This window comes from Zalophus californianus, chromosome 10, assembly GCF_009762305.2.
Source record: "Zalophus californianus isolate mZalCal1 chromosome 10, mZalCal1.pri.v2, whole genome shotgun sequence".
Lineage (NCBI taxonomy): Eukaryota > Metazoa > Chordata > Mammalia > Carnivora > Otariidae > Zalophus > Zalophus californianus.
The window spans coordinates 54,529,056-54,547,683 of NC_045604.1; the positions used below are offsets into that span (position 1 = coordinate 54,529,056).

General features: G+C 36.5%; 1 protein-coding gene across 8 annotated transcripts in view; it reads right to left on the bottom strand.

Moving 5' to 3' along the window:
* The window catches only part of DNM3 (dynamin 3), a 585,110-nt gene that overhangs the window by 91,668 nt on the left and 474,814 nt on the right, over positions 1-18,628 (bottom strand). For 5 of the 8 annotated variants that reach the window (XM_027613359.2, XM_027613356.2, XM_027613358.2 and 2 more), the window contains 2 exons: positions 13,072-13,183; positions 5,392-5,403 (listed from right to left, as the gene is read on the bottom strand). In XM_027613359.2, the coding sequence (XP_027469160.1) occupies positions 5,392-5,403; positions 13,072-13,183 (124 nt within the window). The remainder of the gene's footprint in view (positions 1-5,391; positions 5,404-13,071; positions 13,184-18,628) is intronic. The other 3 variants (XM_027613361.2, XM_027613357.2, XM_027613364.2) reach the window with 1 other exon arrangement.

Here is an 18,628-nt window from a genome sequence, read left to right on the forward strand (position 1 = left end):
CATGCACAGTTGGTGGGAACACAAACTGGTGTAGGAACTGTGCAAAACAGTATGAAGGTTCCTCAAAAAATCAAAAACAGAATTACCCAGTAATCATGCTACTGGGTATTTACTCAAAGAATACAAAACCACTAATTTGAAGGGATATATGCACCCCTATGTTTATTGCAGGATTATTTACAATAGTGAAACTATGGAAGCAGCCCAAGTGTCCATCAATAGACGAATGGATATAGATGTGGTGTATATACAATGGAATAGTATTCAGCCATAATAAAGAATGAAATCTTGTCATTTGCAACAACATGGATGGACTAGAGAGTATAATGCTAAGTGAAACAAACCAGTCAAAGAAAGACAAATACCATATGATTTCACTCACATGTGGAATTTAAGAAACAAAACAGCAAACCAAGGGAAAAGAAGATGGAAGCCAACAGATAATAGGGATTAAGGAGCGCACTTATGATGAGCACCAGGTGATGTATGGAATTGTTGAATCACCATATTGAATCACTACATTGTACACATGGAACTAATATAAGACTATATTTTAACTACACTGGAATCAAAATTTTAAAAAGTATAATACTGAGACTATGTCAAAAAAACTACGAAGTAAGACAAAATTATTCTCATTATTTCTCATTAACTAGAGTGAAGTCACTTATTTTGAAAACAATAGAGGAAATAAAATATATAAATAAGCCCCAAGAACCCTTCAGAAGTCCCCATTCTATCACCCACTGTGAGCTTTCTGAGCAACAGATCAATTCTTGCTTTCTTATAGAGTCTATTTGGTAAGATTAATAAATTTGCAAACATAATATAGATTGCAACTCACTTTCAAAGTTTTCTGCCCCAACTGAACTGCCCTTTGTTCCAACTGATTAAGATAAAAGTCAGGGGGGTCAAAAACTAAGCATTAGGCAATGGTCTTTTAAGATAGGTTTGCCAAAAAAGAACCAAAGGTTTATCGGTGTTGCAAAAATTGAGACAAGACAATTCATTTCTATATGCACATGGAACTAAAATAACACTTTGAGGCCAGTAAGTTTTCATCCTTTCTTTTCACTTTAATGATATTCTTATTGGGTTATGCATAAATTAAGCAAATCAGATGGACTCTCCTTAAATCCCAGGGAAATACATTTTCTAAGCTTCTCTAAGAAAATCAAGGAAAGCATATACATTATTCAAAGAAAATAAAAAGCCCTAATTGAACTGACTATATCTAAACTGCTTAGAATGTTCTGATTTGCACTTACACATATTTTAAATGTTAGAAAGGAAATATACATTATGACACGGTACTGTCTGGTTCTTTACAGGTTTGGTGATGGGTTTTCAGTGTTATCTGTAGTCTCTCACCTTCAACCAAGGGCAAGAATTTAGGAGTTGAAGGCCTGGCATAAGAGACAAGACAAATTATCATGCATTTAACATCTACGTTCTTCAGTATGATATATTTTGGTGACATTTGATCTGGCACACTCTATCTTTGCAAATGACTTCTAGAATCCAGTGGATCCCCAAAATAAATACTCTAGGTAATAACTGCTTTTCCCATTAATGGAGGCCAACCATGTCCCCTTGTCTTGCTGAATATGTTGGGAAATCACTAGACAAAGTATTTTTTAAATGTAAAAACAAGTGTTTAAATCTGACTTTCCTTTCTTTTCTTAAACAGCAAAGCCCTCCAATATGTATTACATTTTTGCATTTAACTTAACCAGAACTTACTAGTTTTTTTTTAAAAAGGTTTTAGCATGTTTCAGTTCTATTTCTCTTTTTCAAATGTTCTTTCTCTCTAATCAAGGTGGTCAACTTAATACTTCTGCCAGAAGAAATATAAGAATCCTTTACTCTAAGAAGACTGAATCTTTCTTTCAAAGGCAATAAAATATTCAGAAAAGAAAAGATTAAATGTAGTTTTTCCCCATAACTTAAAATTTTTTGAAGCATTCATTTCTGAATTCATCAGGATTTCTTTTTTTTAGTTTTCATTTATGTTTCTGCACCAACATCATTAAGACACTTGAGAGCTTTTATTATAGAATTTTATTCCTTATTTCAAGTATTTCTCTACCTTTAATTTGCCTAATATCAAAGATATTTAACAAAAAATAAATATTTATTTAATAAATAGATAAAATGAGAAGTCTATTATATTCCTAGAAATGCCTACCAAGAGAGGGCATCAAACTAAATAAGGAAATTAAATGTCTTCTTTCTAAGACAAGAAACATGGAGATAACTTTTTACCTGAAGGCCTCAGTTCTGCAAATGACATTCTTATATTTGTGTACCACAATTTAAGAAAAAGCACAAAAACAACCTCCCCCGACCATACCCCATTTCTGTATATATTCATTCACATTCCCCAAACTGACTCATGAAGTCCTAGACTCTGGTCTTCCTTATGAAGACATGCACTTGGAATCCACTGCTCAGGGAAACCCCTCTAAGGAGGAGACAGACTCTACCCTAAGCAATTTATAGTATCACTATGCCAACAGAAAAACATTTTCAAAAGGAAAAATAAGTAATGGGCCTGAAAGGAATTTTTTTTTAACAACTGTGATCTCCTCAGTAAAGGAAAACTTGCTTTTTAAGGAAAAATAACAAAATACATACAATTATTCAAAGAGGAATGTGAACCTGGAATGTTTCATTCCGTCGGAATACAAATCTAAATGTGCATCTGTCATGAAAGTTTGTTTCCTTGGAGTTGAGAGGATTAGATGCCAAACCCGAAGTGTAATCTAAAGGTGGCTGAAGCAGATCAGCTTAGTTGTTACTGAGAAAATGAATAGTAGGCTTGTTCCATACACCTCAGAATATAATGTATGGGTGTGTGTGTGTGTGTGTGTGTGTGTGTGTGTGTTTGCACGGCATTTAATGTATGTAGGAAGATGAATCCATTCATACTGCTCACCTAAAGAAACATTAATTAGCAGATTTCATTCTCTTTAGAGTCTGGTTAATATCATAAATAATAAAATGCCATTCCCTAAATAAACAATTAGCCATTGTGAGTCTTAAATGAGTCACCTTTTACAGCTGGCTCACGTATATGGCAGGCAACAATTTAGGTATGTTGCCTTGGGGACAATTCAGAACAAGCATTCCAGAATTGGAGGGAAAAAAGAATCTCATATTCTCCTTTTGAAGACTCCAGATCTTTACTCTGGAGACAGCACAGCTTGTATTCCAGTGTTTTCCATTTATACTGAAATTCTAAGCTAAAGGAAAATAGCATGCAGATGTGCTGTTTGTGATTTCAGGAGGCTCTTTCGTGCCAGAGTACATGGTCCATATAATGATCAGATTTTAAAAGTATTAGCATTATATTTTTTCACCATTCATAACATAAACAATGAAAAATTAAGGCATAAGGGCAATAAATACCAACACCTCCAAAGTGGCCGCTCTTCAATTAAAAACCCAAACAATCAGTGCTTGCCTCTTTAACACTTGTCAACTGACACTATGGCACCTGAAGATATCCCCTCAGCATTGTACCAAGTTTTCATTATGCAAAATGGTGGCTCCTGGTGCCTGAAGACTCTAGAAGATCTTCTGCATCATCCTAGAGGTACCCTTATGAGCAGCAGCTTAGCTTTTTGGGGTTTTATTGCTCATTGCATTATAATTATCTGAAAATCTGTAAACTCTATTAAATTGAATATGCCCAGAAGAACTTGACCAAGCAAGACACAATAAATGGATGACTCCTATAGAGAAGTGTTTTCTTTTGGGAATTTTACAAATCCCTGTAAGTCATCAGTGAATCACAGCAAATCATTAATGCTTTTCAAGTAGTCTAAGGATTACACTCCCCACAAAATGTCAGTAGCTGGTTCCCTGATCATCAGCATACACAGACTAGTTACTAGTGCACTCACAATTAGCTCATAGTACTTAACAAACAAACAAGAGATGAAGCACATGAAATTCTAGACAGAAACTCACTGTAAATGACCAGATCAGACATATTTACTACTCAAGAATTGAAATACATCATATGGCATAAGAACTAAAATATGGGTTTTTATATTTTGTCCACATGTTTTTTCTAATAGTGGCAATATTAGGTAGAAATATTACCCTTTACTTTGAATAAGAAATCTCTAATTTTATAAGCTACCTGCTGTTTTTAAAAAGTGGATTGAATTCACCTCCTTGCTTCCTCACAAATGTCTATCTTGTACTTTTCTTGTAGTACTTTAACTTTATTAAATATTATTACTTGGGTCATAAGCAGTTCTATCCAGATATAAATTCATAAAGTGACACATTTTCAATACCAACCACGACTTCAACATATTCTATAACAGCACATTCCATCAAATTAAACTGCAAGATTTCCCACATTTGTTTTACATTCTATATGTATGGCTTATGAATAGCAATTTTGATGAATTCCAGCTGGTTTAAATATGCAGGCAGCCCCTTATAGAACAGATTCTTTTCAATTCTAATTGTATTCAATGAGGCCCATTTTAAGTGGGCCACCTGGTAGGATGAAACACTAATAATTCTCCATAGAAAAAAGGAAAAACAAATCACCCTGCTAAACTTAAGACCATCTTCCCTAACTATGCTACTATTATAGAACTAATATAACTGAGAAGTAGTTCTAATCTTTTGGAAGAATTGAATTTAAATTCAAACAAGCCAGCAGCCCTATGAATGACTAAATTGCTCCTTTATCTAATGACAATAACAATATTAAGATCATTTTCCCCATTGGTGTGTGTTGCCTGGTCTCACAAATCCATCATGCACATTCAGTCTCCTCCTCCATCCCCCACACCCTCCCGCTTCCGTCCAGCTGGAATACATCAGGGTGCAGAAGCCAAGTCAAATGTGGACCCCACCCTCCTCCATCCATTTTAAGGCACCTTCAAAGCCAGAGCACTGATCTAGTTCAGTTTCACCAGCAAAGCCAGCCATCCTGCTATTTAAGACTCCAGTTTGGGGTTTTTATAACTGCACATTAACATGAGAGCTTTGATTTTTGGTCAAAAACTTCGCTGCACTGAGTTTCATCAGATTGTCATACCCTTTCTGCGGAAGAGTCCTTATTAAATCTTCATAATCTGCTCTCAGTATCAACCTCTTTCCTTATATTATCAACCTCTCCGAACCACCCAATAACCAACCCTAAAGAACGTTAACACTTCCCTTCCAAAAGGTCAAAACGGAGCAGCCGTTAGGGTAATCCAAATGTATGTTTTCCCCGGCATTTGCAAGCCCTAGATCATTGGTGTGCTGTCACAGACAACAGTCATTTCAATGCGCCCAGAAACACTCTTGCCAAGATACATGCGGCAGGGGAGTGGGGGCCAGAGAGAGAGAGGAGCTGCAATAGGACAAAGAACTTACTTTGTTGTTCCCCTGTGCATGTAGCCGCAAGGAAAAAAAAAAAAAAGAAATATGTTAAACATAAACTTATTTAAAGGTTTTCACGCTAGAGCAAAATCAAAACAAATAATTTATTCCCTGACATCCCATACATACATACAGCACCCAGAGCCCATGGGCAAGTCAAAGAATCCACTTATATTAAATGAAATCATATATTTATAACAGCAGAAAATTATGGCAGAGATTTCCCCCTTTCTTCCTACCCGGAATCGTTGGAGTATGGGAACCTGGCCAAAAAGCACTGGTTTGAATTGGTAATAAGTGAACTGTTAGCATGAAAGGCAAAATAGTTAGTATGTCAGCTTGCCCTTTCCTGACAACCCCTCCCCCAACATGCCAAGCAGTGGAAAATTTCATCAGCCAATGCATTTTTAAACAAACACTGCATCCTTGGTTTCAAAGAAGGTGGAAAAAGAAAGGAAAAGAGAGCAGAGGAAAGGAGTGGGTGGTTCTGGGGAGACAGGGCAAGCAGACCGAGTTACGACCTCCATCTGTACCATTCCTCTCCTTCATAAATTATGAGTTTTGTCTCGGGTTGGCATGGGAAGCGAAAGCTGTATAGTGGGGATGCGGCCAAAGTAAACACTGGTCCACATTCAAGAAAATGGGTCTGGAAAGGTTAGTCACCAAGAAATGCAGTCATTTCTACAAGAGACACTCTGGATAGAGACACAGCAGCCAGCGACAGGCGGCGGGCAAATGGCTCTCCTGTTTCAAACTGGAGCAGCAAGAGTATGATTCATATCAAACAATTTAACTCACATATGGCTTAAAAAAATAAAATGGTGATTCATTACTCCCAGGGCAACCCGAGTCCTTGCAAGGTCAGATCCTGTGGGGAAGACGTGATGGGATATGGGCCGGGAACAGATCTGAACTCTTCTCACGAGGGGCCCAGAAGGAATTACTCGCTGCAGTGCCGAGTTGAGGAGAGCTGTTAGGAAAGTGTGCACATCTGTGGAGGAGGCTGAGCAAAGGGTGGAGTAACAGGTTGGGCTGGAGATCTGGCGTTTAGTTTTAAACGAGGATGTGCAGGGAGAAACACTACATACCGAAATTTTCTGGAGAGGGGCAAGGCAACAATCACAGGAGAAGATATCTTCTTAAAAACAATGCCAATTGGTGACTCTGGGGAAATGTCTAATCCAAGGACCATCAGAGCCATCATATTTAATAATAACATAAGTTTGAAGACACTGATAAAACAGTGTAGAGAAGCTTCTTGGCATTGGGAGTTGCCATGATATCACCATTAACATCACTGGCTTCTGTGAGACATAAATAATGGTATGAGAATGAATGAAGGGTGGGGAAGAGTCTCTGTAAGGAATATGCCAACCATTCAAGAAGGCAATAAAGATCCCCACAGGGAATTTTATCAGGAGTAAAATACTATTTTAGAGAATAACAGGACCCTGGTTCTCCAAAGAAGTTCTCCAAAGAATTGCTGAAAATACCTCAAACAGATGGAGTTTATTGAATTCCACAGCAGTGCAGCTTTTGATCTACCAAATAAGTTTCAGGAGTTCAACCAAGTATTTTTTGCACATTAGGGAATGACTGGCTTCTCTGCTCCACGGCAGATGGTTCTGTTTGTAGTGGCAACAATGATGTCACAGAGTAGGGGGCCTTGATCCTTAAATATGAGAAACATCCAAGTGGAGAACATGGTGTGGCTTTGCCATTTCTTGTTTCCTTCAATCATTTCCCAATTGTCTATTCTGAGAGAGGCATAACAGTCATGAATGGTGAACTGTAAATGTTTTATAATTCCCTCCACTACTCTGCGTGGCAGCGATTTATGTTTAGATCATGGCAAGTACCTCCAGTGAAGAAAAATGAAACTCTTCAGAATTGGTCACGTGGCTGCTTGACATTGTGTGGGAAGCACTGCTGAATAAGTTAAGAATAAAGTGATGTGTGGCCGGGCTAAGAGTGGGCACTGTCAGTCTTGTATTTTTAGATGGCTGAATAAATAAATGCATGTGAGTGGTCATCCCATATTAAAAAATATTTATGGAGGTCTCTGGGCATTCTTCTTCTCCCCCCTCGAATGATATAGAGGCCCTCCCCACCCCCCAGTTGCTATTTGCCACAGAGATACATTCAGTTTTAGAGTCTATCCACAGGGAATTTCTGAAGTCCCCAAAGACTTCATTGATAGAGGGGTTTCAACTTCCAAAGTGGTCCTAAAAGCATTCACTATGACCAGGCAAGTCTTGAATTCAGAGGTGTAAGTTCTGGGGTGTTTCACATCCTACTGCCATTTTTCATCACTTAACTCATACCCTATAGGGGAAGACCATCCATCTCTACAGCCAATGGAAATTTCTTCAGAAATTCTGAGGTGTGTAATTTAACAAATAGGCAAAACTAAATTTGCACCAAATTTATTTCCAGGGCACCCACTATTCTGCAGGCTACTTCTTTCAGATAGTCTATAGGCCAGCATCGGAGGGCAGGCTTGTGAATCCTCACTTTCCCTGACAGACAGCCCCTTGGGCTCACTCCTGATGGACGAACGGAGCCTTCCAAGCCAGCCTGGCCACAGGGCAGCACAACCCAAGACACCCCCTAAACAATTCTCCCTCCTCAGCCAACAGTTAAGGAAATTCTCCCTCATGTGCCCAAGTGTCACTGGTAGTTGGCAAAGGAAAACGTAACTCCTAAACTGGGAATTAGGGTTTCATGGACCATTAATGATTTTCATTAATAATAAAGGCTACGTGATGAGGGATGATGGACTCTGAAAAACAAACTGAGGGTTCTAGAGGGGAGGAGGGTAGGGGGATGGGTTAGCCTGGTGATGGGTATTAAAGAGGGCACATTCTGCATGGAGCACTGGGTGTCATGAACAAACAATGAATCATGGAACACTACATCAAAAACTAATGATGTAATATATGGTGATTAACATAACAATAAAAAAATTAAAAAAAAAATAATAAAGGCTACGTGGCATTGAACACATTCACCCAGTTGCAGCACCAAGCTAGAGGTAATGTGCAATAGTTCTCACTTAACCCTATAAAATCACGCAGGGTAAGGTAGCATTACTTTGAGTTTAAAAAAGAATATTAAAAAAAAAAAAAAAAAACGTAAGTTGCCTGAGCCACACAGCCAATAAATAGAAAGGTCAGGATTCAAATGTGAGTAGATCTGACTTAAAGTCTACCTCATTTCACTGCACACAAAATGTTCCAAGGAATTGGAACATGTTTATATACAATTTAAGTCAGACTGTTAGCTGACAAAACTGCCAGAAAAGTCTGTCATTTTTTATATCACACTCTTTACATATTTAATGAAATTCACATTTATTTGTATTCACACTTACTGATGCATGTACATACATTTTTTCCTGTAAAATAATCTTTTAAAAGTTCTTTAATTGTAGCCTATAATACTGGTACACACACACACTTTTTATCTCATTTTCATCAGTAAAAAAACCCTAAAATACTATGAATTAATTCCTTCAGAAAAATCTTTACTTCAAAATTGTGTAACAATTCAATTATTTAACAGTATAAAATTTTATAGTGGTTATAATTTTAATTTAATGGCCAAAGGAAATAGAAGTTAAAGAAATAAAATTCTGCTAAATCCAAATTCAGATTTACACATATTTTTAAAGTACTGTGGCTTCTCAGAAAGATGAGGTAACTGGTAGAAGGTTAAATTTGTGGCTCAGAGAGGTTATGTGTAAGTTCATGGAGTATGGCAGTGTCATAGTGGGAAACTGGATCCAGGACTTCTCATTTCCATGTTAGGGCCACACATTACACTGCTCAAATGTGAAGTCTACATTTTGCTTTGGATCCAGAAAGATTAAGGGACTAAAGGTAATTAGAAAATCCACATAGAAATATAGTTGGGCTGTTGCATTTTATAGATATCCACTGTGGTTCCTACCACATTGTAATTATTTATTTGCATCCCTCACTTCCACTAGACGTTAAACTCCTATAAAGTAAGAATTGCTTCTTTTTTCTATTTGAATTTCTAGAGTCTTCCATAACAGTGATGGATGAAGGGAAGGAAGGGAGAGAAGAGGGTGGAAGAGAAAGAAAGAAAAAAAATCTATAGAAAACTCCAAGAGAAACAACCTAAGAGATAGAAAACACCAGGTAGCAGAACAAACGCTATGATATGAGTGACATAAAAATATTCCATCATGTGGACATGATAGAAAAAATATGATGGGGAAAAGCATGTCATAAAAAAGTGGGCAATCTTAGTTGAAAAAAAAGTTTGTCCAAAACCAAAATGGGGGTGATGGCTATTTACCAAAATGAAGCCAAAATTACACAATTTTAAAAAAACTATCTTTGTAGATTTTTTTCCCAGTCAAAATAGAGGTGTTTTGTGTAGAAAGTAGAACTTCTTGAGTCTAGACTTATGTCCATGTATGACAATAAATGTTTCATTTTTAGAACAGTGATTGATTTGCTGTCAGCTCAGTGGTTTATTGATACAAAACCCAAATGACACACCAGAAGTCCTAAAAATTTACTTACAGAGAGACATCTGTTATTAGGTTAATCTGACTTTTTCATCAACTCTTTCTAAATTAGGAATAACTGTACCTAAAAGTATCCATTCCCCCAAATCTAAGCATGCTCACAAAATGAATGTTTACACAAGCATTCTACTTAGATTGCTTTCAGTAGTTAGCTGCCACTTAAACATCTGAAAGTCAAGCAATTGTGTAATATAACCTCCAGAACTACACGGTGCATAAGAAATGCAAATATTGTTTATGATGAAAACTGAGAAAAGCAATGTTCATGGCATGCTGCCAAGTTTAATTTCCTGTCATGTCTTTGGCATATAGTAAAAAACCCTTTTGTCTTGACCTTCCAAGCAACTGTACCAAAAGTGTACCATAAGCAAAAATGATGTGAAAAGAATCAAACAGATTGTGTAGGACAACTCTAGATTTGCTTAAAATTGAGTATTCTGATCAAAAATGTAAATATTTCATTGACCGTTTTCTTTGTGCAAAGCTATGGAAACATGAAAATCCAAATTTATACATTTGGATTCACCAGAGATAAGAAGGTAATTTTGCTTTTCCAAGACAGTTTTCCCTCACAAGAGATGTATTTACATAATTCCTTTAAATAGCAAACTTGTCTAGAGCATTTAAAATAAGTCTGACAAAAGCATGAATGAAAAAAAATCTTCACAAACTTTACACTTGCATGGTAGGAAGACATACATCCACACACAAACATTCTATACAACCAAGCATTATTTGGAAATAGAAAATAGCATAAAGTATTTATGGTCTCATTGGGCTACATTATAATATCCACATTGTTTTAGCTCTCATCTACTTGTTAAAGCAGTCTGTGACGAAAATGATACTTATCATCATCATCATCATCATCATTATAAATAGAGTGCTCACTTGTGCCCACCCCATTTATGCTTCCCCTGCATTCTCTCACTTAATCCTGTCAACCAAACTATAGGGGACTCCTGTTATTCCCATTTTAGAAATAGGAATTTTGAAACATAAAAAGGCTAGACATCTCACAGCTTACGTGTGAACTTCTGGAATTTCGGTCTCGGGAGTTTGGCACTAAAACCTCTGCTTGAACACACTTGCTGCACAGCTTCCTGTAATCCCTGCCATATAATCTTTTAGAAAATGTCCATCTCATCATGTCACTAACTGGCTGGAAACCCTTTAATGGCTTCCCATCTCACTTAAAACTCAAATGTTCACCACATCCTTCAAGACCAATATAATCTGCCCTGACTACCCTCTTGGAAACTATCAAATATTTTTGTCCTCCCTCATTGTGTTCCAGACTCACTGATTTTTTTGTTGCTCTTCTGAGACACTGAGCTGGCTTTGCACTTGTTAGTCCTCTCCACAAATATTCTTCCCCTCATTTCATTTTCTCCTTCCCTTCCTTCAGGAGCCTACTCAAGTGGCAACTCTTCAAAGGGGCTTTCCCTCATCACCTTCACTAAAAGAAAGCTTACCTGCCCCTCTGTGATTGTCCGTCCCTTTAATTTTCTTTATGTTTTATAGACCGTATCACTCCCATAAAATCACACTACATAATTAGAGAGTTATTTGTTCACTTGTTTAATGTCTGTTCCTTGGGGATGGGACCTTATTGCTCACCTCTGTGGCACTAGGGCTTAGAACGGTGCCTGGCAAAAAGTGTGTGCTCCACAGGCTTTTGTGGACTGAATGAATAAAAAAATTAAACATATGTACATTTTTAATATAGAATGTCTGGGAAACTAAACACACTACCATCAATGGAGAGGGAAGACTAATAAATGATTAGAATTAATAACAAAAGTGTAAGTGGTACTCTTAGTTTTTAAGTGATTTTCTTATGTGCAATTTTTGGAGTGGTATATAGCTATGTAAATATATATGTACACAAATGATAAAATTTGGACAAGTATGGAAATCATACAGATACCTCTGTGCTTGGTTATCACCAGGAAAGGGTCTTGTTTCACCTCATTTGGAGGGCACAGGGTATGTTGTGGGGGGTTCGTTGTTTTAGGTGCTGGCCAGGCAAGGGTAGGTTGGGATGGAGTTAAGAGGTCTATGTAGGAGCTAAAATAACAGCAATGAGAAGAACTTTTTGGCACAAATCCCTAATCCTTTACCTCTGGAACTCTGTTAAATTCCAGTGCAACCTCAGGGATGATGGGGTCAAGGCTAAAGTTCCTCCAGAGATGCTTCAATGATCCCCCACTCTGCACCCATATTTCAGACTTTCTCTTGAGAAGACTCTTCCTACTGGGAGCCTAGAAATGACCTGACTTGTGCATGATCAGTCCTATAAACCAACCTAGAGCCAAGTAAGCACCACAAGGGTCAAGCTGGACCAAATCCCCAAGGCTCAGTCTCAGCACTTGCGTTCTGAGGAGACACCTGGACAGAACATCTTAAGGGGACAGGAAGTAAGCAGCAAGAGCCACTCATTGGCGGCATCTGTCGAACGGTGTGTGTACATGTTGGGTGGGACCCCTGAAATTTAAATCCAGACATTTTCCAAAGAACACAAACAGAAGTTCTGTTTATTAACCTGAATGCGAGAAGTGACTTCAAACACTTGAAGTATATTTATAAAGATAAGTAGGAACGGCAATATAATGTTTTTCTTCTTTCACACTCCAAATGACATTAACCAGAATTTGAATACAGATGTAATTTTGGATTCAGGTACTACAGACATAATGAAAGGAGGTAGATTTTTATAAAAATAAGTACATTTTTAAGGATATGAAATAGTGTGATGACATGATATATATACTATGACTATATGAAGAATGTTCTAAACAGCTGTATGAATACTAGGACAACTGTGAAATACCACATAAAGGAAAATAAAATTTTAAATCAAAACAAATTCTCTCTTGGTCTGAGATTACATATATTATGCTTTATGGCAGAGTAGGGCATTTTCTCCAACAAATAGACTGATAAACTTCTAGAAACTAATGGAGAAAAAGAAATATGAGCGAAATATTACTTAGAACTGTTCCAAACTAATTAAATCAAAAGAGAACTAGTTTCTCCATTATATGGCATATAGAATTATGTCTTTTCAAGCATGGTTAATAATTATAAGATAAGAGATATATCCAACTTACTAAAGACTTATCAGGATAAACCCCAGCTCTTAGCAGAGATGCCTTCCAGCTGTCTACATCCTCCTGTGAGTCACATGCCAGCTCAAGGAAGCGATAGTCTTTGTATACATTCCTGGAATTAAAAAAAAAAATCATGCTTTTAGTCTGGAACCAAATTCAAAATGATTTTATATCACTGCAGACAATGATGACGCAAATGACAGTCCAAATGGATAATTCTCGGACAGTCACTGGAGGAAAACAAAAACAATTCATTGTATTTAAAATAACTGGTAAATTCCTATATTTATTATATAATCTTTTTAAAACTTCACATTAAAGAATTCAGAGCCACTTGTACTGCTAAGCAATAAGAAAGGAAGGAAAGAGAAATGCTCTCAGGATGATACACTGGGTGCCAAGTCAGAGTGGTGCCAGGGGAATGGATCTGCTGCTGCCTAGTAATTAATCAATTCTCTGAGACCATTTTATAAGCCTAAATGGCTTATAAAACTTTAAAAGGTATGGCAATAATCTTACAAACTTAAAATACTATCCTAAATTAAAACAAAAATCCTCATTGATACCGTGAAAAGAAAAAAACATTAACCAGTATTCAACAGAGTGAAATGCCAATAAGTGCATATTGACAACTGGGACAATACTGTAATTTTATTTCTTTTCCTAACAATAAAATAATACATAAGATGTAATACATGCCCATTTAGAAAGATTTGGAAACTAGATAAAAGAATAAAAATGGTGACAATCATCCACTTTCCATGGTTTACAGATAAACTTATTTCTTTATACTCTTGTTCTATCCATCTTTTACACAGTTGAGGTCTCCTCAGCCCCCTTCTCTCTCTCTGTCAACTTTGAGTCCTTTTTTTACTTACTATGATATTATGCTCATTTACTTAGGCCATTACATCTTCATAAACATCAAATTAGAATGGCATGATATTCATTAATATAAATGTATGATAATTTAACCTCTTCCAGATATTAGATAATTAGGTAATTTCCTTTATTTTTATAATCAGAAATAATGCTTAAGTGAGTATTTTTATCCATAAGCCTTTCACACTTACTCCTCTTATTTTCTGAGGATAGATTCCTATAAATAGAATCATACGATCAAACTTACAGTCATTTTTTAAGACGCTGATACGCATTACCAATCACCCTTCCAGAAAAGATTTAGACGGATACTAGCAGAATACCAGAAATTATAGTCTTTTTCTCTTCTTATTCTCTTCCAGGGTATTCTCATTCATGCCCAAGAGCCTTAGTTTACACCTAAACTCAGAAGGCTCACAAATTTGTATCTCTTGCCCAGGACTGCCCCAGATTCACAGTGTTCACTGACTTCACTTGACTGTCTCAAAGCCACCCTGACATGAACAACTGAATCGGTGATTTTGGCTTGCCCTTCCCTACCTTCCACTCTCATACCCGCTTTCATCTGACCACCTAAAAGTGCACTTCCTGATCACACTGTCAGCCTCCCTGAAACCTCACTGTGCCCTCCTCATGGGTCTCCCCACATCACATGGTTCCTTTAAATTTGCTCTCCACACGGAATCCTCATGATCTCCTGAAATGTGAATCAGATATTTTTACCCGTGGAGACAAACACTCTAATAGCCACCTGCTTTTAGGGAAAGACTACACTGTCTACCATGGTCTTTAAAACTCTGTGTAGTCTGGCCTGTAACTGTTACCTCCCTCTCCAGCTTCTTTTCACATTCTACTTTCCCTTGCTTTTTTGGCTCCAGGCATGCTGTTCTTCTTCTGCCTCCTGAAATGTGCCATGCCTACTCTCAAAGGTCTCTGCCTGTAGCTCTTTTCTTCTTCCCTCATTGCACAATTAATGCCTACTCTTTCTTGGAATCTTAGATCATATTTCTATTTACCTTTCCTTCACAGCACTAATCACAGTTGTGAATTCAGTATTATGTGTGGGTTTCTTTTTCTTTTTTATTTCTTATTTATTTATTTATTTACTTGCTTACTTACTTAGCTATTGTCTATCTTTCCAACTAGCCCACAAGCAACATTAGGACAGGGAATATGTCATTTTTATGCTTATCATTATATCCCCCAGGGGATTTGGGGAAGATGATGACTTAATTGTGCTCTGCTTCCTCTCCACTTCTAACTCAGGTCAAACACATCTTCTTTTCTTGAGTCAAGCCAACTTTGGGACTGGTACTTGGGTAGAGGATGTGAGCTAGAGAGTTTCTTGCTCTGGGCTGAATAGAGCTTTGGGACCACAGCAGGAAAACTCAAAGGCAAGGACCAGCATGTAGCAGACCTTGGTAGGGCTGTCCCTCAATGATCACAGGACTCCTGGGCGTGCCTGATCCTCTGGCTGTAAGGAAGTATGGGGGGGTGCTGAGTCTTCTCTACCCTAATGCAAAAGAAAGGCTCCCTCCTGGTGCCTCAATAAGTAAATGGCAACTTGCCTATTTTGGGCCTGTGATGATGGAGATGTCTGTGCCTTCCCGCCCTCACAGGACCAGTCCACTTAAAGTGTCCAGCAGCTGGACCTATGCTACAATGAACAAAGGAAAATAAAAGGACATCTAATAGGAGGTCTCATAGCCAGAGAAAGCAAGAATGAAGAGAGCAATCAGAACAGCTTATCAATAAAGAACTGTTGGGGGAAGCAGAAGAATAGTATTTGAAGTGGTACAAGTAAAACATTAAGAAAAACTTCCTGAAACGAAAAAATAAGATTTTTAAGTCAAAATATTTACTAGATAAGTTGAAGGAAAGGATGATGAATGTTGAGCCTAGAATTAGTAGTTTTCAAGATCTAGTGGGAGAATTTTTAAAAATACAAGGATAGAGAAGTTATGAAAGTGTGGAGGAAAGAACATCTAACCTGTAAATAATAGGAGTTTCAGAAAAGGAAAAGGAAGGTGGGGGGAGAAAAGTAATTATAAAAAAGAAACTACTGGGCACCTGGGTGGCTCAGTCATTTAGGGTCTGTCTTCAGCTCAGGTCATGATCCCAGGGTCCTGGGATCGAGCCCCACATCGGGCTCCTTGCTCAGCAGGGAAGCCTGCTTCTCCCTCTCCCACTCCCCCTGCTTGTGTTCCCTCTCTCACTGTCTCTATCTCTGTCAAAAAAATAAATTAAAAATCTTAAAAAAAAACACTACTTTTTAAAAAAGGATCTTATTCTCATTTTTAAAAAGATCTGAGTCTATACATTTTACATGCTATGCCATGTGTACTTGATGAGAAAAGATACCATGTAGACATTCATTTATACAATTCTTGAGCTCTGAAATAAAGAAAACATTTAAGAGTCTTCTGTAAAGAGAGAGCAAGAGATAGCAAGTTGCTTAGAAAGGAGAAAGAATGAGACTGGCCCTGGACTGAACATTCAAAAGGTAGAAGGCAATGAAGTAACATTCATGGACTCTTAAGAGGACTGCAGAGACCCATATCCAGCTGGGATACCGCCACACCCCTGACCTGAGGGAGTGCCTAAGCAGGGAGGAGATTACAACAGCACCAGATGAATCTGCGGAGCATGTTCAAGGTGAGGAAAGATTAAGAGGAAAAAAACAGTGGTGAGCGACAGAACTTGCAACATCCACAGAGTTAAATCAAAATAAATAATGATAGACCATCTAAGAATATGCAATATAAGGGCTAAAGAAAGACTCTTACAGTAAAAGAGACACACTATTCAAACAGTCTAAAAGTTGGGGAAGGGTAGGAGGAAATAAAAATGCTCCCCAGGTCTTCTCTGATGGGTGCAGGGGCAGACAATGGGGCAGCAAAGGGATCCCAGAGGTCTCACCTTTAGGAGAAGTGGGCATGGGGAGAAGCAGAAGAAGAAAGGGTTTGGGGGAGAAATATTTAATAATTTGTCTCATGGAATGATAGGGCTATGTACTGGTGATGAATGAAAATGTTAATGAAATTAAATGTACAGTAGAACTCTCAAATTGAAAAAGAAGAAAAAGGAGAAATTAATAGCCTTTGGTCAAGTAAAAAAATAAGAAGAAAAATAAAAAGAAGGAACAAAATAAATTTTAATAAGATGGCAGGAATAAATTTATGTATGTTAATCATGAAATTAATGACAGTGGACTGAATTCTCTCAGCTAGTCAGTTAATTTAGGTTTAAAAAAGTTACATATTATTTGGAAAAATAAAGGAACAGGCAAAGAGAAATCACACAAGCACAAAACAAAGAATATAAATTCAAGAATGGTAATATTAATAATAGACGAGATAGAATTTAAAAGTACTGAACAAGATAAACAGTTTAAAAGCCCTAAATAGAATAAAGAGAAATATTATACAATGGTATAAAGTATAATTTGTGAAGATTGGAAAATACTCATAAAACTGTACCAATTACATGGTAGGGAAGGAAAGAAAGCAAATGCTACTAAAATTGCAAGAACTTGTAATAATTATATGTATGTAATCAGTTAAAATATAATAATAGAAAAAATTTAATATGACTTTTCAAATTGGACAAAAATAGTGGACAAAAGTAAGTTAGCAAATAGAAGATAAAGATTTTTCATTATCCACAAAACATTTACAAAAATCAGTCTTACACTTGGACCTATACACATACACAATACCAGACTTAAGAAACTTAAAAAAGATTATATAGATCATATTCTTTAATCACAAATCAAAAAAAAGAAAGAAAAAAAATAAATTTCTAAAAAAAGAGACCAAAAACCCCTTAAATATATTCTTAGATAACCCTTGTATTACAGAAAAAAGAAAATAAAAATTACAAACTATTTAGAAAACAATAAAAAATATAAACACACCATATCCAACCAATGGAACACAGCAAAGACTGTAGGAAAATTTATGGCCTTAAATATGTTTATTATTTACAGAAAGGAGAAAAATTGGCCAATGTTCATCTACAGGGATTATAAAACTATGATTAAAAAAAACAAGCCAAGAAGAAGGAATTAACATAGATTAAAAACAAAATTAATAAAATAAGAAATATAAAAATAACATAAAGGATAATAAAGACATCCACAAATAATTTTTCCCTTTAGAAGTAGACAATATAATACTAATTAAGGGAGAAAACAAAAGTATACAAGACCACAAATGAGAAAGCATAGGATACATAACCACAAATATAGAGAAGATGGAAAGAATTTAAAATCAAATATTATAAGCAATCCTATGGCAAAACTAAGAACCCAGAGGAAACTAATAATACCCTAAAAAATATGTTACCAAAATTAACTCAAAATCCAGTGGCTTTTACAAAACATTACTAGGCTATACTTCTAATAACTTAGATATAGGAAAATGTTCCATTCATATTAGGAGAAAGCCTACAAAATACATAGGATAAATTTTTTTAATTGAGAAAATGATAAAATCTTATTGAATAACATGAAACAAGATCTTCATAAATGGAAAGGTATATTTGATAGTGTTTTGATTAGGCTATATTCTTAGGTCTTACAAAGTGACTAGTGCTAGTAGGTATTCAATAAATATTTACTGAATAATGAATATCATCACACCCATAAAAATATTGACTATCATCTTTAAAATAC